The following is a 26891-nucleotide window of genomic DNA, read 5'->3' as shown; positions in this document are numbered from 1 at the left end:
CAGTGGGTGTGATCTATATGGATTTTAGTAAGGCATTTGACAAGGTTCCGCATGGTAGGCTTATTCAGAAAGTCAGAAGGCATGGGATCCAGGGAAGTTTGGCCAGGTGGATTCAGAATTGGCTTGCCTGCAGAAGGCAGAGGGTGGTGGTGGAGGGAGTACATTCAGATTGGAGGATTGTGACTAGTGGTGTCCCACAAGGATCGGTTCTGGGACCTCTACTTTTCGTGATTTTTATTAATGACCTGGATGTAGGGGTAGAAGGGTGGGTTGGCAAGTTTGCAGACGACACAAAGGTTGGTGGTGTTGTAGATAGTGTAGAGGATTGTCAAAGATTACAGAGAGACATTGGTAGGATGCGGAAGTGAGCTGAGAAGTGGCAGATGGAGTTCAACCTGGAGAAGTGTGAGGTGGTACACTTTGGAAGGACAAACTCCAAGGCAGAGTACAAAGTAAATGGCAGGATACTTGGTAGTGTGGAGGAACAGAGGGATCTTGGGGTACATGTCCACAGATCCCTGAAAGCTGCCTCACAGGTGGATAGGGTAGTTAAGAAAGCTTATGGGGTGTTAGCTCTCATAAGTCGAGGGATAGAGTTTAAGAGTCGCGATGTAATAATGCAGCTCTATAAAACTCTGGTTAAGCCACACGTGGAGTACTGTGTCCAGTTCTGGTCACCTCACTATAGGACGGATGTGGAAGCATTGGAAAGGGTACGGAGGAGATTTACCAGGATGCTGCCTGGTTTAGAGAGTATGGATTATGATCAGAGATTAAGGGAGCTAGGGCTTTACTCTTTGGAGAGAAGGAGGATGAGAGGAGACATGATAGAGGTGTACAAGATAATAAGAGGAATAGATAGAGTGGATAGCCAGCACCTCTTCCCCAGGGCACCACTGCTCAATACAAGAGGACATGGCTTTAAGGTAAGGGGTGGGAAGTTCAAGGGGGATATCAGAGGAAGGTTTTTTACTCAGAGGGTGGCTGGTGCATGGAATGCTCTGCCTGAGTCAGTGGTGGAGGCAGATACACTAGTGAAGTTTAAGAGACTACTAGACAGGTATATGGAGGAATTTAAGGTGGGGGCTTATATGGGAGGCAGGGTTTGAGGGTCTGCACAACATTGTGGGCCGAAGGGCCTGTACTGTGCTGTACTATTCTATGTTCTATGACGCATGCCGGTGATAATAAACCTGATTCTGATACCATTATCAGAGCTTGTGGTTTGCAGAAAAATACCAAGCTTGGCAATACACAAATAAATATCTAGAACACAAATTGTAGAGTCCTTAAAAGTGAGTCCATAGGTTGAGGAATCAGTTCAGTGCTGGGGTGTGAGAGGTTATCCCCTCTGGTTCAAGAGCCTGATGGTTGAGGGGTAATGTTCCTGTAGTTGCTGGCATGGGACTTGAGGCTTCTGTACTTCCTCCCTGGTGACAGTAGCAAGAAGAGTGCATAGCCTGGATGGTGGGGGTCCTTGATGATAGATGCTGCTTTCCTGCAGCAGCACTCCTTGTAAATGTGCTCAATAGAGGGAAGGACTTTACCTGTGATGGACTGGGCTGCATCCACCACCTTTTGTAGTATTTTTTTCTGTTCAAGGGCATTGGTGTTCCCGTACCAGGTCATGGTGCAAGCAGTCAATATGCTGTCCACTGCACAGCGAGAGAGGTTTGTCGATGTTTTAGGTGGCACACTGAATCTGCGCAGACTTCTAAGGAAGTAGAGGTACTGCTATGCCTGCTTTGTAATGACAGTTACATGCTGAACGTAGGACAGACACTCTAAAATGATAACGCTAATTCTGTGGTCTGATCTTTACCAAGAGAAGTGCTGTTTAGCGGTATGTTTTTTTTTCCGTTTTAGAAGTTTTTCGTTCTGTCTGGTCAAATATTCCCACTCATTAGATGAAACTTTGCAGAATAATACATATAATTACAATAATGAGGGTATGTATTTCAATACTAACATTTTAATAAATTTGATGTACAATTGAATTTTCTATATGATTTAGGGCTTGTAACTGGATATTCTTCAGAGGCTCATAATTGAAGAAGGATGCCTGCCCACATGGAAGGGGAAAAATTGTCAAAGACAGCTTGGGGCACTTACATCTCCATTTAAGTATGATGTGACACACCCACAACAGCCTAGATAAGTAAGGAATTTACACATACATTTTAAGGTTTAAAATGCTTTGCAACGGTACCCATTCATATGCAAATTCATTAGGCACTTTAAGCATTCCAAAACATTTACATTCATCTGATTAAAAAGCGCAATTCACTTTTATCTATTATATTTAACAAGGTAGGTTTGCAAACAGCAAAGTCCTTTGTGCATGCGATAACATTATAGTCATAGTCATACTTTATTAATTCCGGGAGGAAATTGGTTTTCGTTACAGTTGCACCATAAATAATTAAATAGTAATATGTAAATTATGCCAGGAAATTAATCCAGGACCAGCCTATCGGCTCAGGGTGTCTGACCCTCCAAGGGAGGAGTTGTAAAGTTTGATGGCCACAGGCAGGAATGACTTCCTATGACGCTCTATGCTGCATCTCGGTGGAATGAGTCTCTGGCTGAACGTACTCCTGTGCCCAACCAGTACATTATGTAGTGGATGGGAGACATTGTCCAAGATGGCATGCAATTTGGACAGCATCCTCTTTTCAGACACCACCGTCATTAAGGAATGCAGAATAATTTTTTGTGGTTGTGTGAAATTAATACCAAGGTCTATCTGTATTTTTAAGTCTTTCATGGAGTGGATAATCTATGTTTGATCTAGAGCATGAAGAGAATTGTTAAAACTAAAACTGAAACATTCCGCAGAGATAATTGATTTTGTTTCAAAACAGAAAGTAGAGTGTTCACATGCAACAGGGCAGATCGGACCACTTCTGTAGGAAGAAAGGATGCAACACGTTTTGCTGGATGCACAAGGACTACAGGTGCTTGAAATCTGGAGCAACACACAAAATTGCTGGAGGAACTCAGCAGGTCAAGCACCATCAGTGGGGGGGATAAAACAGTTAACACTTGGGGCAAGAGCCTTCATCAGAACTGGAAAGAAGGAAGGCAGAAGCCACAATAAAAGAGTTTTGGGAGTGGCAGGAGCAAAAAGCGGGTAGGTGATGGATGATTAGATCAGATTATGAGGACATACAGTCCTCTTTTATTGTCATTTAGTAATGCATGCATTAAGGAATGATACAACATTCCTCCAGTGTGATATCACAGAAACACAGGACAGACCAAGACTGAAAAACTGACAAAAACCACATAATTACAACATATAGTTACAACAGTGCAAGCAATACCGTAACTTGATGAAGGACAGGCCATGGGCACGGTAAAAAAGTTCAAAGTCTCTCGAAAGTCCCACATCTCACGCAGACAGGAGAAGGAAGAAAACCTTCCCTTGCCATACCCGACCACAGTCCGACTCTGAATCGTCCGAAAACTTTGAGCCTCCGACACCGAGCACCACCTCTGCCGATCGCTTCAACCCCATCCCTGGCCGCCAGCAGCAGGCAAAGCCGTAAATTCTCGATTGCACAGTAGCAGCGGCAGCGAACCGAGCATTTCAGAAGTTTCTCCAGAATCAAGGTAAAAGGAGGAAAATGGGGAGGTTGGAGGGTGAGAGAAGTAGGAATGTTGTGAGAAGCTGGGAGGTGATAGGTGAAGGTGCAAAGGGCTGAAAAAAAATGGAAACATAGGAGAAGATAGTAGAATAAAGGGAAGGAGGTGAGGAATTAGAGGGAGGAAGTTGTGAGTGATGGGTAGATTGTGAGGGTGGTGAGGGAAAACAAGATGGGTATTGGGGCCTGAGGAATAATAGAAAACAAAAAGGGGTGGGGGGGGTAGAAGGGAGTGGTTCCTGGAAGAGAAATTGTTTTTTTTTGTCAACTATAACAACATGAGGAGAAACCTCTTCACTCAGAAGTTATTGTGCGTGCACCAGTCGTGCATGCAGCCTGGTACAGCCGTTCCGATCTATTCTTACCCTTCTTCTTCTGACTTTTTAATTTACGTTATTTTTTGTTTTTTTTTTCTCTCACGGTAACACGTCGAAGCTGAACCCTCTCTAACATGCAGGTAGAGAGAGTTTTATTTGGGTTTTCTTTAGTGCTGGAAATGGTTACATCCCGACATGCGGGACAGAAGCAAGGTCACACGGACCAGCAAAGGCCGGCCGGCTTAGCGAACAGAGCGGTGGACACCCCTGCTGAAATCTGGAGGAAAACACACAGAGGGGGATCACAAAGCCAAGGAAAGAGGACCGGGTCGAGACAACAGAGACTTTTGGAGAAGAGGAGTTCGGTGGGTAATACCATTCTGCCTGACCGGAAGTGCACTGAGAGCGGTAAGCTTAAAGGAGTTGGGTGCTTACTGTTCTGGCTAACAACGGATGGTGCAATCCAGGGTATATTACGATCGAGGAACGTGTTTGCAGACTGGATATTGAACTTCTTACTGTTGGACTTCGGCCACATTCCACTGTGATACAACACTTGGTGACACGGGAGGTTGTTCCTGCCTGTGGTCATCGAACGTGCAGCTCCTCCCGTGGAGGGTCAGATACCCTGAGCCAATAGACTGTCCTGGACTCGGGATTACTAAAGTATATCTATCTATCTATCTATCTGTTGGAGTGTGGAACAAGCTGCCAGTTCAAGTGGTGCATTCAAGCTCAATTTCAACATTTAAGAGGAGTTTGGAGGGATACATGGATGGTAGGGGTATGGAAGGCTATGATCCCAGTGCAGGTAGATGTGAGTAGGGCAGTTTAAATGGCTCAGCATGGACTAGATGGGCTGAAGAGCCAGTTTCTGTGCTGTACTTTTCTGTGACTGTATAACTTTCATTGGTGTTGATCAGAATTAGAATCAGGTTTAATATCACCAGTATATGTCGAGAAATCTGTTAACTTTTGCAATAAATGATATATATAGAAAAAAAACAGAATTATAGTAATTATATATACATTCATTAAATACATGAAGTTAAAATAAGTAGAAAGAAATGAAGTATTGAGGTAGTGTTCAAGGGTCCAGTGTCCATTCAGAAATTGGGTGGCAGAGGGGAAGAAGCTGTTCCTGAATCGCTGAGTGTGTGCCTTCAGGCTCCTGTACCACCTCCCTGATGGTAACAATGAGAAGAGGACATGTCTTGGGTGGTAGGCGTCCTTAATGAAGGACACTGTCTACCTGAGGGACCGCTCCTTGAAGATGTCTTGGATACATCAGAGGCTAGTACCCAGGATGGAGCTGACCAATTTTACAACACTGAGCAACTTACTTCGATGCCGTCAGCGTGTAGAATTATGAGGGGCTGTCCCTCTGTCCTGCATCTAGCCTCAATTTGCAGCAGAGGAAGCTGTGGCCAGACTTGCCGGTGTGGGACTGGGAAGTGGAATTGAAATGGCTGGTGACTGGCTGATCCAGGCTATTACAGAGGATGGAGCAAAGGTGCTTGACGAAGTGGTTCCCCCAGTCCGTGTCAGGTATCATCGATGGAGGGGAGGCTGGAATACGAGCACTGAATGCATTAAAAGACACCCACAGATTCACCAGTGAAGTGCTGCCTCACTCGGAAGGACTGCTTAGGACCCTGAATGGTGGTGAGGGAGGAGGTGTAGGGGTGGGGGTAACATCTGGAACAGTTGGAAGGGAATTGGTGAGGAGGGTTGAGTGGACAAGAGAGTTCCAGACAGAGTGATCCCTGTGAAAAGCAGAGGGGAATGGCAAGGGGGAAGTGTGCCTGGTAGTGGGATCATTAGAGATAGTGGAGGTTGCGGAGATTGATATGTTGGATACGGAGGCTCGTGGTGTAGTAGGTGAGGTCAAAGGGAATCCTATCCCTGTTATGTCAGGGGGATAAGGGGTGAGGGCAGATGTGCAGAAAATGGAGGGGATGTGGGTCATGGCTGCATTGATAGCAGTGGAGAGTAAAATGAGGACACCATGAGAACAGATGCGGCAGAAATAGATGAACTGAGGGAGGAGAATAGCATCTTTGCAAGTGACAGGGTGTGAAAATCGTCGAGATAACTGTGGGAGTCAGTGGGTTTGTAAAAGATGTCACTTGGTGAACTTTCTCCGTAGATGGAGAGATAGACCATGTGAATTTGAGGGCAGAGTGGAAGTCGGTGACGAAGCTGACAGCTGCACTAATGTAGTGGAGGAAGAGTTAAGGAGCATCATAGTGTGGGTTTGGAAGGGGATTGTTTCATATATCCAATGAAAAGTCAGGCATAGCTGGGCCCATACGAGTGCCCAGGGCCGCACCTTTGGTCTGGAGAAAGTGGGAGGAGCCAAAAGAGAAGTTGTTCAGGTTAGATACCAGTTCTGCCAGGTAGAGGAGGATAGTGGTGGAAGGGAAGTGGTTGGGTCTGTTGTCAAGAAAGAAGTGGAGAGACTTGAGGTCTTCCTGACAGGGGATAGAAGTGTACAGGACTGATGTCCATGGTGAAAAAGAGCCAGATAGGGCAGGAAAACAAAGTTATTGTAGTTATGGTGAGTATGCAAAGTGTCACAGACATAGGTGGGAAGGGACTGAACCACAGGGGGTAAAATATTTGAGATACGAAGACACAAGTTTATTGGGGCAGATGCAGGTGGAAGCAATAGGCCAACCATGGCAAATTGGTTGGTAGATCTTGGGTGGAAGGTAGAAACGGACAGTGCGGCTCTGGGGAACGATGAAGTTGGAGTCTATAGTGGGGCGATCTCTGGAGGCAGCGGGGAGATCTCTGGAAGTCATAATGTTGGCCATGGTGCAGGAGAAGTGTCTTGATACTTCTCAGTGGTGTCCTAGTTCAGGGGTAAATTAGAGCTGTCTGAGAACTACTGTTTGGTCTTGGCTACTGGAGATCAACCCACCAGACTACAACAGCACAGTCCTTTGTCCATGGGTTTGATGGTGAGGTCGGGATTAGTGCGGAGAGAATAGAGAGTGGTGTGTTCAGAGGGGGTGAGGTGAGAGCAGGAGAAAGTAGTTGACAGTTAATGTCCCATTGGCATTTAAAAATGAAAAGATCCAGACCAGGTAGAAGGCCAACTGTGGTGTATTGCTCCACATTTCCGGGACTCGTAGGCTCTTGTGTCTCCATCAGGACTCTGATACTGGGTCTTGGCCCAAAACATTGAGAATTTCTTTTCTCCCATAGATGCTGCCTGACATGCTGAGTTCCTCCAGCATTTTGTGTGTGTGTGTATTGCTCTGGATTTCCAGCATCTGCAGAATCTCTTATGTTTATGATTTGCTGCTCGATCTGCTGAGTTCCTCCAGCATATTGTTTGTCGTTCTAGATTCCGTCTGCAGTCTCTTGTACCTCTTTACAATGTCCATACATGAGGATGCACTTAATCAACTATCAACTATTGATTGGCATTCAGTAATATCATCCCCTCAAAACTAATCAACAAACGTCATGACCTTTCCCAGAATACTTCCTTGTGCAATTGGATCCTTAATCTCCTCACTTGCAGACCCCAGTCAGTTCAGGTTGGCAACAGCACCTTCTTCATAAGAAGGGTGCTTATGTGAGAATGCTGTTCTTGGACTACAGTTCAGCATTCAACACTGTAATTCCCTCCAGGCTCGGCAAGTAGCTCAGAGACCTCGGCCTTCACCCTGCCTTGTGTAGCTGGATCCTGGACTTCCTGTTAGATAGCCAGCAGGTGGTAAGAGTGGGCACCCTCACTTCTGGCCCTCTGACCCTCAACACATACTATTTATTATAAATTACTATAAATTGCATATTACACATTTAGATGGAGATGTACCGTAAAGATTTTTACCCCTAGTGTACATGAAGGAATTAGTAATAAAGTCAATCCAATTCAATTCCACAATCTCCATCAGCACAGGTACACCACAAGGCTATGTGCTTAGCCTCTTGCTCTACTCACTTTAAACATGACTGTGAGGCTAAATACACCTCCGATGCTATATTTAAGATTGCTGATGACCCCACTGTCACTGGCTGAATCAAAGGTGGTGACAAATCGGCATATAGGAGGGAGATTGAAAATCTGGCTGAGTGGTGCCATGACAACCACCTCTCACTCAATGTCAGCAAGTCCAAAGAGCTGATCACTGTCTTCAGGAGGAGAAAGCCGGAAGTACATGAGCTAGTCCTCACTGGGGTTCAGAGGTGGAGAGGACCAGAAAATTTAAATTCCTTGCTGTTATCATTTCAGAGGCTCCAGCAAATAAGGGCAATTACAAAGAAAGCATGGCAATACCTCTACTTCCTTAGAAGTTTGCAAAGATTCAGCATGGCACCTAAAACTTTGACAATCTGGATGTGCAGTGGAGGGTATATTGACTGGTTGCATTATGGCCTGGTATAGATACACCAATGCCCTTGAATGGAAAGTTCTATAAAAAGTAGCGGACACAGCCCAGTCCATCATGAGCAGAGCAAATCCAGACAAAACATTATCACAGGAAAGCAGCATCCGTCATCAAAGACCGCCAACCATACAGGCAATGCTCACTTCTCACTGCCACCACCAGGAAGTAGGGACAGGAGCCTCGGGTCCCGCACGACCAGGTTCAGGAACAATTATTACCTCTCAGGTTCTTGAACCAGAGGGGATTAACTTCACTCGCTCCATCACTGAACTGTTCCCACAACTTATGGACTCGCTTTCAAAGACTCTTCATCTTATGATGTTCTCGATATTTATTGCTGATTTTTTTTAATCATCATTATTTTTCTTTTGTATTTTCACAGTTCATTGTCTTTTGCACATTGGTTGTTTGTCCATGCTGTTGGGTGGACAAACACCATACTTGTTTTTTTCATTTTTTCATTCAAAATGAAAATTCATTTTCATATTTCTATTATGTTTCCTGGATTTTCCGAGTATGTCCACACGGAAACGAATCTCAGGGTTGTATATGCAGACATATATGTACTTTGGTAGTAAATTTACTTTGAAATTTCAACTTTGAATATATCAGCAAGGCACTGATCCTCATATCGAGCTTTTCGTTGTGAAAGTTGTTGCGCGTTTTGTCCCTGTGCGGAAGCCGTCGTGGCGCTGTGTTAATTCCCGGATGTAGGGCGGGCCTAGCCCTTTCTTTCTCTCGGTAGCGGCTTAGCTTCAGGTAGGGCTTCAGCGGTGGGCGAATCTCATCCGTGGCCATCCTCACTCACAGGGCGCCGGGCAGGGGCATTGGCCACCCCGGTGCAGAAATAAAGGGCCATGCTGCCCGGTTCTCGGTGTCTGGCGGGGTTCCGGGTTGTGGCAGGTTTATAAATTAGCGCCATTGACTCAGTGTACGGTTTGTTTTAATTTTTCAGGCGCCGCGCACGGGCCGTACCTCCACCGCTGGATCTGCCGCGACCATGGTAAGTCCCGGGACGGAGGTGGTCACCTTCCTTACCTCAGAGTAATTTAAACTTCTTAAGAAAAACAAGAATTCAGCATTCGGTTCTCTACTCCCATGTCAGACATGCGTTCCATGGCCTTCCTGATGTAGAGAGTAGAATGGATAATGTATGCCAAAGAATGTTGAATGAAATCGGCTTTCTTCCCGAGGAAGTTTTTATAACGTACTTTGAATAATTTGATTGTCAACTTGCATCTGAGACCTTCATGATTTGCATTTCAAAAGTTGGCGTCCACCCTCTGGGTGCATTCGATATGTGTTACATATTACTCAGGTTATAAGAAGGTTGTAGTACATGAGTGGAGGCCCATTGGGTCTGTATATTGAAATTGAAGGGATTAGGTTTCTCCCAAAAGTTCCAATTTCGGATGGTGATAGAGGAAACGCCCGCTGAGCAACTTGGGATGTGGTGGTCCCTTGGAGGTGGGTTGGAATTGGTTTGTAATTGTCACGTGTACTGACTGAGCTGCTACAAGCTGTTCAGACAGATATGGAGGTAGTACCACAGAGAAGCAATAAGGGAATGGAGAATATGGTTTTATAGTTAACAAGAGTGCAGTGCAGGTGGATTTTAAAAGTTGCAAGAACCAATATGAGGTAGATTGAGAAGTGTACAAAGGATCTATATGACAGCAGAAGAGAAGCTGTCCACGAACCTGCTGGAAATGAAGTTCAGTGAAAATATATTAAAATGGTGCTGATATGTTTTGCACATGTTCATGCAAGGATGGTATCTGCATAGTTCCTGTTCGGATTGGCTTGTGGATATGGCCTGCTTTTTCCTGAGTTGCACTTGGGAATTGAATATGTTGTGCTTCCACTTTGGTTTTTTGGTTGCTAACGACAATAGACAATAGGTGCAGGAGTAGGCCATTTGGCCCTTTGAGCCAGCACCGCCATTCACTGATCATGGCTGATCATCCACAATCAGTACCCTGTTTCTGCCTTCTCCCCATATCCCTTGACTCCGCTATCATTGCGAGCTCTATCTAACTCTTGAAAGCATCCAGAGAATTGGCCTCCACTGCCTTCTGAGGCAGAGCATTCTTCAGATCCACAACTCTTTGGGTGAAAAAGTTTTTCCTCAACTCCGTTCTAAATGGCTTACCCCTTAGTCTCAAATTATGGCCTCTGGTTCTGGCCTCCCCCAACATCGGGAACATGTTTCCTGCTTCTAGCGTGTTCAATCTCTTAATAATCTTATATGTTTCAATCAGAACCCCTCTCATCCTTCTAAATTCCAGAGTATACAAGCCCAGTCGCTCCAATCTTTCAACATATGACAGTCCCGCCATCCCGGGAATTAACCTCGTGAACCTACGCTGCACTCTCTCAATAGAAAGAATGTCCTTCCTCAAATTTGGAGACCAAAACTACACAGTACTCCAGGTGTGGTCTCACCAGGGCCCTGTACAACTGCAGAAGGACCTCTTTGTTCAACTCCCCTTGTTATGAAGGCCAACGTGCCATTAGCTTTCTTCACTGCCTGCTGTACCTGCATGCTTACTTTCAGTGACTGATGAACAAGGACACCTAGATCTCATTGTATTTCCCCTTTTCCTAACTTGACACCATTCAAATAGTAATTTGCCTTCCTGTTCCTGCCACCAAAGTGGATAACCTCACATTTATCTACATAACACTGCATCTGCCATGTACCTGCCCACTCATTCAACCTGTCCAAGTCTTCCTCCATTATTACAACATCCTCCCCACATCTCACACTGCCACCCAGCTTTGTGTCATCTGCAAATTTGCTACTGTTACTTCTAATCCCTTCATCTAAGTCATTAATGTATATTGTAAATAGCTGTGGTCCCAGCACCGAGCATTGCAGTACCCCACTAGTCATCGCCTGCCATTCTGAAAGGGACCTGTTAATCTCTACTCCTTGTTTCCTGTCTGCCAACCAATTTTCTATCCATGTCAGTATCCATGGCTTTTTGAAAGTCCAGGTACACTACATCCACTGGCCATGTCCATTTTCATAGTTACATCCTCAAAAAATTCCAGAAGATTAGTCAAGCATGATATTCCTTTCGTAAATCCATGCTGACTCAGACCGATCCTGTTACTGCTATCCAAATGTGCCGCTATTTCATCCTTTATAATTGACTCCAGCATCTTCCCCACCACTGATGTCAGGCTAACTGGTTCTGTTTTCCGTTTTCTCTCTCCCTCCTTTCTTAAAAAGTGCGATAACTTTAGCTACCCTCCAGTCCTCAGGAACTGATCCTGAATTTATAGGACATTGGAAAATGATTACCAATATGTCCATGATTTCTAGAGCCACCTTCTTAAGTACCCTGGGGTGCAGACCATCAGGCCCTGGGGATTTATCAGCCTTCAGTCCCATCAGTCTATCCAACACTATTTTCTGCCTAATGTGAATCTCCTTCAGTTCCTCCGTTACCCTAGATTCTCTGGCCACTATTACATCTGGGAGATTGTGTCTTCTCTAGTGAAGACAGATCCAAAGGACCTGTTCAACTCGAGAATAATGAGACTAATATGTAGAGAGAAGGTCATTTCACATATGAGATAAAAGGTGATACGGCAAGTGGGGTGGATTTTTTTTTTTGCAGCAGTGTCATTCTTCAGTAAGTTGTGCATTACCTTTTGCATGGTAACTTGGTCCAGAGTGAGATGGCCAGTTGCATTTAGAAGGTGGTGTTGGAGTGCTGTTTGGACTTGAGGCCTATAGTGTGCTCTGTGTGTGTGTTTGCTGGGTCACTTCTTGGATAAGAATGTAGGTGGTGTGATCAGTAAGTCTGCAGCTGACACAAGAGTTGGTGCTGAAGTGAACAGTGAAGAATGGTATCCAAGTTTCCATCCAGGATATGCTGCTCTTCTCACTGCTGCCATCGGGAAGGAGGTACAGAAGCCTTGAGGTCGCACGCCACCTGATTCAGGAACAGTTATAGTCCTTCAACCATGAGACTCCTGAATCAGTGTAGATAATTTCACTCACCTCAACGCTGAACTGACCTGAACTCAACCTATGGACTTGCTTTCAAGGATTCAAGGACTCATTCTCATTATTATTTTTGTATTTGCATAGTTTTTGTCTTTTCACATTGGTTGTCAGTCTTTGTGTGTAGTTTTTCATTAATTTTATATTTCTTCTACAGTGAATGCCTACAAGGAAACAAATCCCTGGGTTGTACATGGTGACATACAAGTACCTTAGTAATAAATTTACTTTGAACTTTCAAGTTTGAACAGAATCTAGATCAAGAGGGAAAGATGGCCAAGGAATGGCATAGGTGGAATTTAACTTGGATAAGCATAAAGGTCTGGCCGGTGGTGCACTGACATCAGCAATGGACTGCAAGGTGGATGGTCCTGAGTTCGAATCTGGCCAGGTCCCATCCTGCGTGGAGGAAAGGCCTGGTAATCTACTTCTGTATCTTACCACAAAAATCATATGGACAACTACACTATCCATAGGGTTGCCCTGAGTTGATGGCACTCAACAACTTAGGAAAGTTAAATGAGGTGGAACATGTAAGGTAGGAGCCGAGGGAGGGGGATGTTGCAGATCAGGGAGAACTGAGGTTATGAATACAGTGTTACCATCATATGGCAACACATTAGAGGGTAGTGAAGATGGTAAATACAGCAGGGCATTGAGTACAGCAGTTGGGTTGTCACATTACAGCTGTACATGGCATTGGTGAGACTGATTTGGGGTGTTGTGAAGTTTGGTCGCTATACTATATGAAGGATTAAGCAAGAAAAGATTCAGTGTTGTGGCCTAGACTGGAGGGCTTTATTATAAGGAGTTAGACTGGCACTGTTTTCCTTGGAGTGGAGGAGGCTGAGGGGTAACCTTGTGGATGGAGGCAAAAGTCATGGGTAACAGTTATGGTGAATGATTGTAGTTTTTTTTTCCTGAGATAGGTGAGAAGGGGTCTGAGGGGTGATTGTCATACGGAATGAAGTGTTAGTAGTGGAGGAAGGTATAATTACAGTGTTTAAAGTGCACTTAGACAAACGTGGATAGAAAGGTAAAGAGGGATTTGGGCCAAATGCAGGCCAATGGGGGCTAGATCAAGTAAGCACCATAGCGTAGGCAAGTTAGGCCCTTCTCTCTGCTAACTGCCTTTACACACTCCCATTACACATCTTGGGTTCCCAAATCAGCCTAGCTTGTTTCTTTTCCACTTCTGAGTGGCTTCAGGGCAGAGATTTCCAGGAGTCATTGGACATGTACTTAAAGGAAGCTTTGAGTGTATGCTCTTTCTGCCTCAGGAATCCAGTGATGTGATTTGAAGTTTTTGTGGACACAGTTTGGATGGTACTTTTCTAATGCCTAATTATGACTGTTTAGGTAGTCAAGACCTTAGGTGCATTTAGGAGGGTAAGGGTTACTGCTGCCCATTAGACTAGTGAATTTCATTGATGTCTGCCTTCACCGAAGAGTGCATTTTAAAATTTGGGATGTTTTTGCAGAAAACTGGAAGGCCGGCTATTGCAGTAGGAGCATGTTGGCTGAGGATGTTGAGCATGAGGCTTGATTTCATATGCTTTGGAGAGTGGCGTTTTGGAACTTGGCGTATGTGCACAAATGCAACAGTTGCATATCCCATTTGGACTAGAGATTGGTTAACCTTGATTCTGAAGTGTTGTCATTGTTAAAAGTTCAAAGTAAATTTATTATCAAAGTACATATGTCACCATATCCAACCCTGAGATTCACTATATTTTGTGGCTATTCACAGTAAATACAAGAAACAATAGAACCAATGAATGACTGCACCCATCAGGACAGACAAATAAATCAATGTGCAAAAGACAAACTACAAGTACAAAAGACAAAAAAATATTGAGAACATGAGATGAGTCCATGAAAGCGCATCCATAGCTTGTGGGAATATTTCAGTGATGGGGCAAGTGAAGTTGATTGATGTCATTTGCACCATCTAATGGGGGGTGCTTCAACCATTTTTCCCCATTAGATCAGATTAGCTCTGCTCCCACAGGAAACTTATTGGAGGTAAGCTTCAAAATTATGCTGAAAAAAATGATGTTGTGAACATATCTTGGCCAAGATTAGTTGGTACTCTGGTGAATGCTGTTGAGGAGCAGATACAAGATGAAGGTGAATTTCTGTGGTCAGTTTAATTTTTGGAGAATGTTCCCTCCAGTTGTTATGGTCAAAGGCTACAACTGGTAACTGTTGCTGCACTGTGAACGCTATAGTCCAGTGTGCCTCAAGATGGTTTGAATCCACATTGCATTTAGCTTGCTAGCTGAACACTTGCAGAACTCTCCCCTAAGCGGGCACAATATGGTGACAGAAAGTATTATGGGATGAGCTGGCCTGATTGATTCCTGCCTGTCTCACTTGCTCCATGCAGCTGCTCAAGGGTTAGTGATTAGCTGTTTTTTTAAAATCATTGTGAAAGCTGTGATCATTGAAGGAGACCAGGAAATTTTAGTGTGCTACTGGTCCATGAAAAGTGAGGCTGGAAGATATGGCATAAATGTGAAAGTGCTGAATTTCATTCGTCATTTTATTCCCAACAAAGCTTTAAGTTCTTTCTGAGTGAATGTTGATGTTAGCTTGGCTTTCTGCTGCCAGTATGCAAATGAGTTCAGTTATCATTTGTGGAACCGAAACAGGTCCTTCACATGATGTCTGTGTTGACGATACCAAACAAACTAATCCTATCTGTCTACACAAAGTCTGTATCTATACTGGGGCTCCCAGTCTGGGATCCATGGACCCCCTGCTTAATGGTATTGGTCTATGGCATAAAAAAGGTGGTGAACCCTTAATCTTTGCCAAGCCTGTTAATGTGTCTATCCAGATGCCTTGTAACATGACTATACATCTGCTTCTACCAACTTCCCTCATAATATACTTTCTTGTCTTAGTTATTGGTGAGCTGCAGTATTCTCCAGTCTTGGGAAAAGGTAGAGCAAACATTTGCCACAAATTCTATCCACCTTCTTGGCCTTGAGCTTGAAGATTTTGTAACTTTCTGTGGGGAGGTCCTTAGCCTGGAACATCTAGTTTTCTTTATCCACAGATGCATCTTGACTAAATGAGTTCTTTCAGTGTTTTGTTTGTCTTTTAGCCTTCTTTTACTATTTGATTAAAGCATGCCATTTACTTTTCCTGCAGAGACCCAGCCATGTCATTCATGCCTTTGTTAGGGCTAATTTTTAATGCAGTCTAAAGGCCAATTTATACTTGTGTGTCAAATTGACGCCGTAGGTACGGTGTAGCCTGACGCGCACCTCCCCAAAAATGTAACTACGTGTCGCGGCGACGCAGACTGCAACAACTGTGATTGGTCTGCTTGGTAGCATCGCATTTCCTCCTACACTGCAATAGCTTCCCATTGGGTGACTGAAGGGCAGGGAAGGAACTCTGGCTGCAATGCTTTCCATAAAGCTTTACAGACCTCCGAAATTATGGAGGACCCTGTGCTTGACGCCAGTTTGTAGCTAACTGACTTCCTCCTGAAGCTAAAACTCAAATGGTGATTGCCAGTCTTTGAGTACACTGATGCGAAATAAATGGTTGGAGACGATGAACCAAATCATCAAATCTACCTGCTGACGTCCGAAAATATTTGAAATGTATTTCGTTGTCCATGTCTCTCAGTGGCCAGACAAGCACAGGAAATTCACCCTCCTTCAGTTTCAGTCGCCATTGTTTGAAGTTTGAATTTCTTCATGTTGAGTTTCTACACGAAGAAACTCAACACTGGCATAGAAACCCCACCGCCAACTAGCGTTTTGGCAGTGAATTGCAGAGCAACGCAGACACACCAACGCACAAGTATAAATGCTCACAGCATAGCCCACTTGCGTAGGCTACGGCGTAAACTAGTATGCACAAGTATCAGCCTTAACTGCTTTTTCATATTCTACACTTCATAAAATTGAACTTGATCAAAACCATGATTACCCTTCCCACTTCCTTCTGTGGTTTAAATTGACACATGCTTCAAGTTGCCTTAAATTCTCACCTTGTCCTTTCCTACCCTCCTTTCTCCTTTCCCCTTCTCCTCCCACATTGCACTAACTTTGACCTTCTGAAGCACATTCCATCACTGGTAGTCACCTTGGATCATTCACTTGCAATAGATGTAAGCTCCTGTCTCTTCTAATCGGAGAGATTCTTTATGGAGTTTTTAAGTCTTCTGCCCTAATTGTACATTTACAGGTTCGTGGTTTTTTTTGGCTTGATTACTTTTCTGTGATTTGTGTGGTAAATGTTAGGTTTTGTGTGTTAGATGTTAGGTTAAAAAAAATTAATGGCATCATTGCTTCTCGTGAATCTGTAAAGTTTGCTGTCTTGATTGTTTTGGTGGTTCATGTAACTTCATAATGGTCGATATTCTTTATGTGTCTGATTATTTATTTAGTATCTTAGGTCACAATAATAAGATTTGATTTTAAGATTTTGTCCTGAATGGGCATCTGGAGAGTGACTCTAGATGATGCTTTAAATCTTTTAGCACCTTATTCTAACTGGTACATTTTACATGAAATCTTCAATATCTTAATATTTGTGTTCCAACAGCCTCGTATGATTGCTGAAATCAAAGATTTCTTGCTAACAGCAAGAAGAAAGGATGCAAAATGTAAGTGGATTTAAAATAATTTATTTGATTATCAGATTCAAAATTAAATTCAAGAAACAAATATGATACAAGTGTGAAAGGAAAGCAGAATACGGTAGATTCTAGTTGATTGGGCCAGTACATTGTAGCCCAGTTGTGGCACATTCCATCCGCAGCTCTCAGCAGATTTTATCAGCACCTAGGAATAATTCCGTGTCCAATTGATCTATTGCAGATATTTGGGATGTGGGAGGGGATTGGAAACCCACTCAACAAAGAAAAAAACTGAAAAATCCACAGAGGAATTGAACCCACCTCAGTTCCTATCTCAGAGGACTGAACAATTTATTGATCTAGCATGGAAATTGGCCAAGCAGGAGTTGTAAAATGTGACGAGTGAAATAAAGGATCGTGGTTGTGACCATTATCCTGGCCGGATGGAATGTTTTGAGAAAATGCAAATAAGTGATGTTATATCTGTAACTAAACTGAGGTTATAATAGCAAGGGAAGATGGCATAAACTATAGATGAATTTCCTGCAATTTAATGTGTTAACAATTTTCAAAATGTTCTGGGAAGATTCTGGTGTTTGGTGACTGAAACAAGGGGATGAAGTTTTTGATAATTTAGGATTAAATCTTTATGACTGATTTTCAAAACTTCTATATGCTCAGCGTTGTAGAACTTTTGAATTCTCCTTACAAATGGCATTTGGTGCTCAGCCAATTTTAAAATGAGCATGGAAAAAGGTGGCTGTATAGAATTGGATCACAAATCAGTGCTGGTCTTATTACTGTTAGAGTATTGTAAATTGGATGGCTTGCTACTATTCTTATGGGATATTAAGTATTTTGTTCTAGGTTTGGCTGGGCAAATAACCAGCATTTTCTGTTTATATCATTTGGGTGCGTCATGGAGCACTGCACTTATTAGTCCTACTTGAGTATAGCCTTATTAGTCTGGCTGGTGTAGATACTGGTTTATCTGACAAAATGGGGGAACACTTTTCCTCATCTTTGTCTTATTTGATATTCCTATTGCAGCTGGCAGTGTGTAGAGCCAATTTGTATTAAGTGCAATAGTTCCCATTTGTTACCAATCCATAGATTGAAATTTACTGTAGTTTTACAAAGTCCTAGTTTATGTTGATAGCAGAATAAATTGTGGATGACTGCAATTTTATTGTTGAAAATTCACATTTAATTTTTCAAATCTTCCCTTGTATTTGCTGATTTTTGGATATGATTTCTGGAGATCTCTAATGTGGTTAAATTGCAATGTATAGCACAGTATAGCTATAGTATGATCTGGGAATTAACTGGCAGTCCTTTGTAGGTTAGATGTAACTTTCAAAATTTATTTTATAGCATTTAAAAAATTTCTAAAAGGTATCTTGTAATGAGATTGGAGAAATTGGAGTTCTGGAAGGCTAATATGAGCATCTATTGTGTTAGTTTTTAGTAAAGGATGGTTTGCTTCCTTGTGGCTTTTCTAACCTTGACCAAACCAAGATGTTGTTTTTCAAAGGAATGTATGCCCCATTCCCCACCCAAGTGTATGAACATAAAGGAATAGGTATTGAGAAAGTGAACATGTCCTTTGTACATTGATAATTGCAAGAGGATTTGAGTCCAGTTTGGAAGATGTCTTATCCCAAACATCCTGGTGCGACTGCTGGAATAACACTTGTAACTGAAGTGTAATTAAGATTCATCAGGTTGATTGCTGGAGAATGCCATAATTTCACAGGTGCCTCTTGATGCTGAGTTATTTTAATGTAACCAGCGTTAAGATGATTTTTAAACTACAGGGTAGTTGAGAGTTGTGCTGCTGAGCTTGAAAGTAAATTTGAGATTTGTAAGCCATTTGGTTGTTCTGCAGTTCATGGGGGCATGTGATGTGTAATCAACTGGTTACCCAGAAAATTTCTGAAGTAGATATTTCCATCTACTACTTGCAATAAAAATAATTATGGTGAGGCTTGGGTCAAGCAGCATTTGAAGAGAGAAACAAAATCTTTCTGTCAGTGGCTTGAGACATAGTTTCTCTTTCTATAGGTGCTGGCTAGCCTGCTGAGTGTGTCTGGCATTTTCTTGTTATTTCTCATTTCTAGTATCTGCAGGTTTTGCTTTTTGACTGTGGATGTGGACTGCCAGTTGGCCAGGTTTGTTTGCCTTTGCTCCCCAACCAAGTATCATTTGTCTGTGTCTTCTACATACATGCTTGTCTCCAAGATTTGTGATGTTTCTATAAAAATACTTAGTCAACTATGTAAGTAATTTGCTTGTTTTGTTTTTTGTAGCTGTGAAAATCAAGAAGAACAAAGATAATGTAAAATTTAAAGTACGGTGCAGTAGGTATCTGTACACACTTGTCATCACAGACAAAGAAAAGGCTGAAAAACTCAAACAGTCCTTGCCCCCAGGTAAGCAAATTGCAAACTGTACAGGTTAGACATCTGCTAGAGTAGGTTAGCTGGTTGTCACATTTGGAAACAATATGTGAGAGCAAAACTTTGTTGTGTAAACAGCAATACATTTGTATGCAGTTATATCTGCATGCATTTTGTACTGCACTGGTAAGTAAAAAGGGTTGGTTAAATCAGTGTAATCAATTTATTTAGTGATACAGCGCGGAGTAGGCCTTCCTGGCCCTTGGAGCCACACTGCCCCAGCAACCCCAAACTGAGCACCTGGGGGAAATCTCTCACATTCCACGGGGAGGACGTATAGAGACTCCTTAGAAAATGGCGCTGGAATTGAACTCTGAACTTCAGAACTCCCTGAGCTGTAATAGTGTCACAGGAACAGCTACATTACTGTAGAATTATGTGCAATTAAGAATTGTAATGCACTTTTGGAATATGAATTTCAGATTTTGTTGTTTGGACAACATATTTGAGTAAATGTGTAAAGATCAATTTGTGCATACTATCCATCAATAAATTGGTGAATTGGGTTTACAGCATTCCACATTAATAATATCCAACAGGAGATTGCAAACTCGAGAAGAGACTAAGATGATCACTGGCTGTTAGACTGCACATGTCCTTTATGCACCAATGTATGGACCCTTACCATTAACCAAGGGGTCTGGACTCCAGTGTTAGGAACCTCTGTTTTAAAAGGACAGTAACACCTTTGGTTGACCCTGTAGAAGCCACTGTGATTGAATGCGCCACCATCTTACTGGAAGACCTGTAGATTTTGGTGTGTGCTTTCAGCTTTAGAAATGTCCTGTGTACTCAAACATGCTAGGTTGAAGTTGGCTCTTTGGAGCTGAAGTTTAGATATATTTTAAATTTCCCCATTGCAGTAGGAAATGTACACTAATGTGTTTATATTCAAATGATTCATTAATATTTGCATGTTTTTGTGAGTTTTTTTCACATCTCTTCAAGCTTCTAATTTTGTTTTTGTTTTAAACCAGGTTTGGCTGTCAAAGAACTGAAGTGAAGAGCTGCAATTTCAATGTTCAGATTTTATTGAAATAAAAAATGACAAAAAGCTCCTGTGGTGTTTGTATTTTTGTTTAATCGCTCATGATGAAAATAGACTTAATACTTTTAACTCTTGAGGGTGTTCAAAACCCAATCAAAATTCTTAAGTGATTAATTTAGACCAACATCCGAGTGCTTTTGGGCTGAGGCATAAAGTCATATTTCCCACTCCTGGTTGAATGTAGATACTGCCATGTTATTTTGAAAAAAAAAAGTAGCTGACTTTTTCCATCAAGTAATTGTTATCTGTAAAGGAACGAGGCATAAACAAAATCCACAGGTATCAATACCCTCTTTGTTCCCAATACACGTGCCCAAAGAAATGTGTTCTAAAATGGAAATAATTTATTGTCACATAATGCAATAGTGCAGTGAAACAGTTTTTCATGCCGTCCATAGAATTTGCTTCATCAGATCAGTATATTGAGTACAAGGGAAAAGCAATAACAATGAAGGATAATGTTACAGTACAATTGTATTCTAAAACCTGTGTTAGGGTTTCCTCCCATATTCCAAAGACCTATGGTTAGGTTTAGTGAGTGTGAGCATGCTAAGTTGGTGTCAGAAGTACTTCCAGGGTGCTCAGGACAATCTTTGCTGATTTGTTTTGAAGCAAATGCATTTCATTGTATGTTTTGAAGTGTATGTGCCGTATAAGGTAAGTTGTAATTGGGGTTGAAAGAATACAATGAAAATTTACAAGAATTATAAGGAAAGATTGAATAGGTTAGGACTATTCCTTGGAATGTAGAAGATTTGAGGAGAGCATTGGTAGAGGTATACAAAATTGAGGGGTAAGCATAAATGCAAGCAGGCTTTTTCCAACTGGAGATAATGGGTTAAGGGTGAAAGGTGGAATGTTTAAGGGGAAGCTTCTTCACTTTGACTACGTCCACACTACACCGGATAATTTTGAAAATGAAGCTTTTTCTCTTTGTTTTGACCTTCCGTCCACACTGAAACAGCGTTTTCAGCCCCCAAAAACAGATTTTCAGAAACGGTCTCTAGAGTGAATAAATCTGAAAACGCCTAATATCCGTTGCAGGGTGTACGGGGTAACCGGAGATTTTTAAAAACTGCTGTCATGATGTGCCGGAACAGATGGCGACAGCGCAGCATTTCATTGTTTTATTATTACTACTTTATCGTCGCCCAACAATTGATACCTGAGCGTACAATCATCAAAGCGATATTTGATTCTGCGCTTCACAGAACCTAACAATTTAAGAACAGAGGGCAACAAGACTGAAGCCGGAAGAGTTAGAAATGTACTCACCAAATACTTTGACCCATAGCTTACTGAATAAATAAGTACTCACTTAGCCCTGTTTTCTGTCCTTGCTTTTATGAAGGTGGTTTACCTATTTATGCAAGTACTTCTCTGACAACAGAGGTGTAACAGCCTAATGTAACATTGTATGGAAATACAAGATAACACTGATGCAGACATGTTTTATACATTTAACAGGGTGCTTTATTAATGCAACAGAGTCAGTTCTTCAGTGTTCATAGTCAGTCATACTGTCCATGAACTCCCGGTCGGTTGCCTCCATATGCTCCAGTATTCGTTTTTTTTTTAGTTTTAAGTCCTGCGTAAGAGCCAAGGGCAATTCCTTTTAAGTTTTTCTAGTCTGTAACTGGACAAACGTGCACCAAGTATATCGTTTCCTCTTCGCTTGTTTTCTGTGTGTCCTGTGCATGCCCAGTAGGAGGAGATTCGCCCAAATATCCGTCTAATGTGGACAGAGATATTTTGAAAAACGCTTAGTGTGGACACCTATTGATTTTACTCGAAACTGGCGTTTTCACAATTATCTGGCGTAGTGTGGACGTAGCCTTAGAGGGTTGTGAGAGTAGTAGGAACTGCCAGCATAAGTGGTGCATGTGAGCTTGATTTCAATGTTTTAAGACAAGTTTGGATAGATATGTCGAGGGCTATGGTCCTGGTGCAAGTGGATGGGAGTAGGCCGTTTTAAGTGGTTCAGCATAGACCAGGGCTGTGCTGTTTGTGTTGTCCCTTTCTACAATTGAAGGAAAGGGACAACTATGTTCCATCTGGAATTTTCCAATTAGCCGGCAATTTCCTTCCTCGCCATTACAGCAGTGGTTTGCCATTGCCTTCGGCCGGGTGAGTTTTTTTTTAAAGAGATCACCTGCTCTTAACCCAGCAGGGATGGAGAGCGTGCAAGAGTGCCGGCTGGATTCGAACTCGGGTCTCGCCCTGAAGTCCAGCACTGATGCCACTATGCCACCAGCCAGCTTTCCTACAACTAAGTACTGTATACTAAATTGAACTCAGCTGAGCAGACTTGATGGGCCAATGGTCTACTGCTCTGATACATTATGGTCTAAATAAAGCTAATCAAAAATTGGGATACTTTGCTGATTTGATTTCCATTTGCTGCTTTACTTGTTCCTCCAGGATCAGTCAACAGATTTTCCACATTGTGTATTATGTATTGCCTATGAGACATAATTATTGTTTCTAGGCCAGTTTCAATTCCTTGTCAGAGATTAAAAGGTCCTTGATTGGACGTGGCATCAAAGGTTACAGGAAGAAGGGTGGGGGCAGGGATCAACCATGATTGAACAGCAGAACAGATTTGATGGGCCAAATGCCTAATTCTGCTGCTATGTTTTATGATGTTATTTTCCCATATTGTGAATGTATGCCCATTACTCACCTTTAACTTGTTTTGCAAATATTGACATAAAGTCATTCACAGTTGGCAAAACTCAAACTTAGGTAGTATGCTTAATTGCCATTGATTACTTGTTTTTTTCTCTCTATGAATTGTATAAATAGGCTCCAAATTTAGGTTTAAGTTAGGAGAGGTGCAAGACCCACGTACTAAATCTTGTGGAATTAGCCTCCTAATTATAAAGCCACTGTCACTTTGTTTCCTGCCTCTGAAAGCAATTGAACCGAAAACTTGATCACTTCCATTTCGACTCCAAATACTTTGTTGAAAGTTGCTTAAAGCTGTGCGTCAAATGCCCCGCTTTGTAAATGTTCATGTTCATGCTGGTTGCCCTCAATAGCCAGTAGATGGCAGCAAATACAAAGTTATGTCAGACATGGCGTTGACATTTGGGCCTTTAAAATGTTTATGAACCGCTTTTGACAGCAAACATCTTTTGCTGCCTGTAAGATTCAGGTACAAGTGTTCAATTAACACGAAGTAGTTGCAGATTTGACAATTTGGATCTATTTAAATGCTGTTTTAATTTTTGGGGGTATAATTTGCTTGTCTCTCCTGGGGTGCTGGTAAAACCATGTCTAATTTTAAGTGGTTGAAATTTTAAACAGCCTTCATATTAGATTACAGGATGTTGACTGTCGAAGCTGCTACGCCAAAATTATGTTGAGTATAAATCAGATAGCAAAATCACATCACCAAGCAGCTTTGCAAACTCATTTTAATTTAGGATTGGAAACAATTCAGGAGCATTTTCAGGGGCTGGCTGTGAGCTCTTGACTAATCAAAGTTCTGTAACCAAGTACCACCCACTCCTACCCCGCCCCCCCCCCACACACACACACAGCAGATTTAATATTAGTATTTCCCTTATTAAAAGATGGAGGCTGTCTTGACCATTCTTTCTGATAAAGTATTCCACCCTCTAATTTAGTAGCAAGAAATGTACACAAAAATTAATTATTCTATTATCACCATATATAATCTTGAGATTCCTTTTCTTTCAAGCAATCACAATAAATACAAGAAACACACGAGTCAATAAAGGATCACAACCAATGTACAAAAAAAAACCCCAACAAACTGCAAATACAAAAATAAAGAGAAAAGTTAGCAAGAATATGAGATGAAGATTCCTTGAAAGTTGGCCCAATTCAGTGATGGGGCGAATGAAGTTATTCACCCTGGTTCAAGAGCCTGATGGTTGAGGGTAATAGCCATTACTGAACCTGGTGATGTGGGTCCTGAGGCTCCTGATGGAAGCTGTGAGAAGAGAGCATGGCATGAATGGTGGGGGTCCTGAAAAGCCCTCTGCTCAGATGTGGCCAGTGGTGGACAGGGCTTTAAGCTTAGGGGTTGGGGGAGTTGAGAAATTTATTGGTTCAGAGCCGCTTGGAATCACTGGAAATGTAGTAGAAACTGAATTTGAAGTATTACGTTAAGTACTCTCCCTAATAAAGCAGTGAATATATTTAAGACAAGATTGGATAGAGTTTTGCATAGGAGGGGAATTGAGGGTTATGGGAAAAAGGCAAGTAGGTGAAATTGAGTCCTTGGCCAGATCAGCCATGATCTTATTGAATGGCGGAGCAGGCTCGACAGGCCATATGGCCTACTCTTGCTCCTATTTCTTGTGTTCTTATGAGAGTGAGAACTTAGAGACATAGACAAAAGATGTAGCTTTAAAAAAACAAGCATGATGCTCTTTTAAGGAATTAGGCCGGGCCCAACAGGATGAATTGCCCTTTCTTGTCCTGTAAATTTCAATAATTCAGTGATCCAGAAATGAAAATTAGGATCAAGTAATTGTCAACAGGATATTTAAAAAAATACTAGGAATCCCAACTAAACTGTGCAGAAAGAATGTATTGTAAATGAAATTTGAGAACTTCAAGATTATTAAGAGTGCTGACTTCTGTGAAGTACTTTGGCTGTTTGAATTGTGTCACGGATTGTATTGTTTTATGCAACTGAATTGTTGCTGGAGGATTACATTACGATTCTTTGATTGACTTAAAATACTGATGTCCCTTCAGGAAAGCAGCACTCCAACTTTATAAAATTTAATATGGAAAACTTTAACCTATGTAACCTTGAAGTTCCGCCAGCATACGTTTGTCTAGGGTAAGACAGCCTCTGGCCCAGCCAAACTGAGAAATCTCATTTGTGTGGATGCTGTGTGATGTGTTGCCCGATTACAAATCTGAACTGCAAAATATCAGACAGTACACAGTATGCAATTAAACTATTGAACATTATAAATCTTAATCTGACTAAAGGGTTAGAAAAGAAAAAGGGCCCATTTTAATGAAACAGTCTAAAGTGCACGTAGGAGCTCACGGAATCGTCCATTCGACCACCTCCGAGCGTCGCTGACCGTCAGACCCTCACTCCGTTCCGAGTCCACTCTTTCCATTCCCGTCTTTTCTCTTCATCTCTCACTGACAAAAGACCGCGAAATTCCTGCTGACCCACAAGAAAGAACAACGTGCTTCTCATTGGCTAGCACACCTTCCAAAGCTGCCGTTATCTCTAGTCATAACCAAAACATTGCTGCTACAGAGAAACTATTACCTTAGCAGTGAAACATTACAGAGAGGCCTTACAGTGTGTTACACCTATATGTACCTGTCTGAAATTCTTCAAATTGATAGTTTGGGGGGGGAATGAAGGAGATAATCTTTAATATTCAACACCATTTCATGTTTTTGTTTAAGGCAAAGAATCTACAGATATTATTTTACCTGTGAATTCTCTAGGGAATGGTTTGAAATTTCCACTGAGTTTTTGAAATCCTCTGATCAAAGTAACCAGAAATTAAATAAATATGGTTCCTGCTATTCTTATGCAAAATAGTCATATTTCCTTATATTAGAGTATTTTTTATCCTTTGCCCCTCAGTTCAGATTGGCAAGTAAAGCTATATGGAACAAGGACCAGTACAGTGCAAATGGGCCCTTTGGCCCATGATGTTGTGCCTACCGATAGGAATGTATTCAATGATCAACCTAACTCTTCCCTTCTACTCCATTTTTCTTACATCCATGTGTCTATCTTTTACATGTCCTTATTGTATCAGCCAGATATCTGTATTCCTAAAATGCAGAACAGTTCAGCACAGGATCAGGCCCTTTGATCCACAATGCCTGCATCAAATGCAATGACATATTAACATCAGAGGATCTGGGGTTGAGAGGGTGAACAGCTTTAAGTTCCTTGGTATACACATCACCAAGGATCTCACTTGGTGTGTGGTGAAAAATGCACAACAGCACCTCAGAAGTTTGAAGAAATTGGCATGAGTCCCCAAATCCTAAGGACTTTCCATAGGGGCACAATTGAGAGCATCCTGACTGGCTGCATCACTGCCTGGTATGGGAACTGTACTTCCCTCAATCGCAGGACTCTGCAGAGAGTGGTGCGGACAGCCCAGCGCATCTGTAGATGTGAACTTCCCACTATTCAGGACACTTACAGAGACAGGTGTGTAAAAAAGGCCTGAAGGATGACCGGGGACCCGAGTTACCCCAACCACAGACTGTTCCAGCTGCTACCATCCAGGAAATGGTACCGCAGCATTAAAGCCCAGATCAACAGGCTCTGCACAGCTTCTTCCACCAGGCCATCAGACAGAGTAATTCATGCTGACACAATTGTACTTCTAAGCTATATTGACTGTCCTGTTGTATATCTTA

General features: G+C 42.2%; 1 protein-coding gene across 3 annotated transcripts in view; it reads left to right on the top strand.

Annotated features, from left to right (window-relative positions):
* rpl38 (ribosomal protein L38) overlaps window positions 1-20504 on the top strand; it is a 259773-nt gene extending 239269 nt beyond the window's left edge. Inside the window, exons 1-5 of one of the 3 annotated variants that reach the window (XM_072242449.1) lie at window positions 4202-4211; window positions 9321-9373; window positions 16958-17018; window positions 19301-19423; window positions 20428-20504. In XM_072242449.1, the coding sequence (XP_072098550.1) occupies window positions 9371-9373; window positions 16958-17018; window positions 19301-19423; window positions 20428-20453 (213 nt within the window). In that variant the 5' untranslated portion in view covers window positions 4202-4211; window positions 9321-9370 and the 3' untranslated portion in view covers window positions 20454-20504. Of the gene's footprint in view, window positions 1-4201; window positions 4212-9037; window positions 9130-9320; window positions 9374-16957; window positions 17019-19300; window positions 19424-20427 lie in introns of those variants that run through there. The other 2 variants (XM_072242447.1, XM_072242448.1) reach the window with 2 other exon arrangements.
* The last annotated feature ends 6387 nt before the right edge of the window (window positions 20505-26891 follow it).

This window comes from Mobula birostris, chromosome 24 (assembly GCF_030028105.1).
Source record: "Mobula birostris isolate sMobBir1 chromosome 24, sMobBir1.hap1, whole genome shotgun sequence".
NCBI classification, from domain to species: domain Eukaryota; kingdom Metazoa; phylum Chordata; class Chondrichthyes; order Myliobatiformes; family Myliobatidae; genus Mobula; species Mobula birostris.
This window is presented reverse-complemented; position numbering and strand designations above follow the sequence as displayed.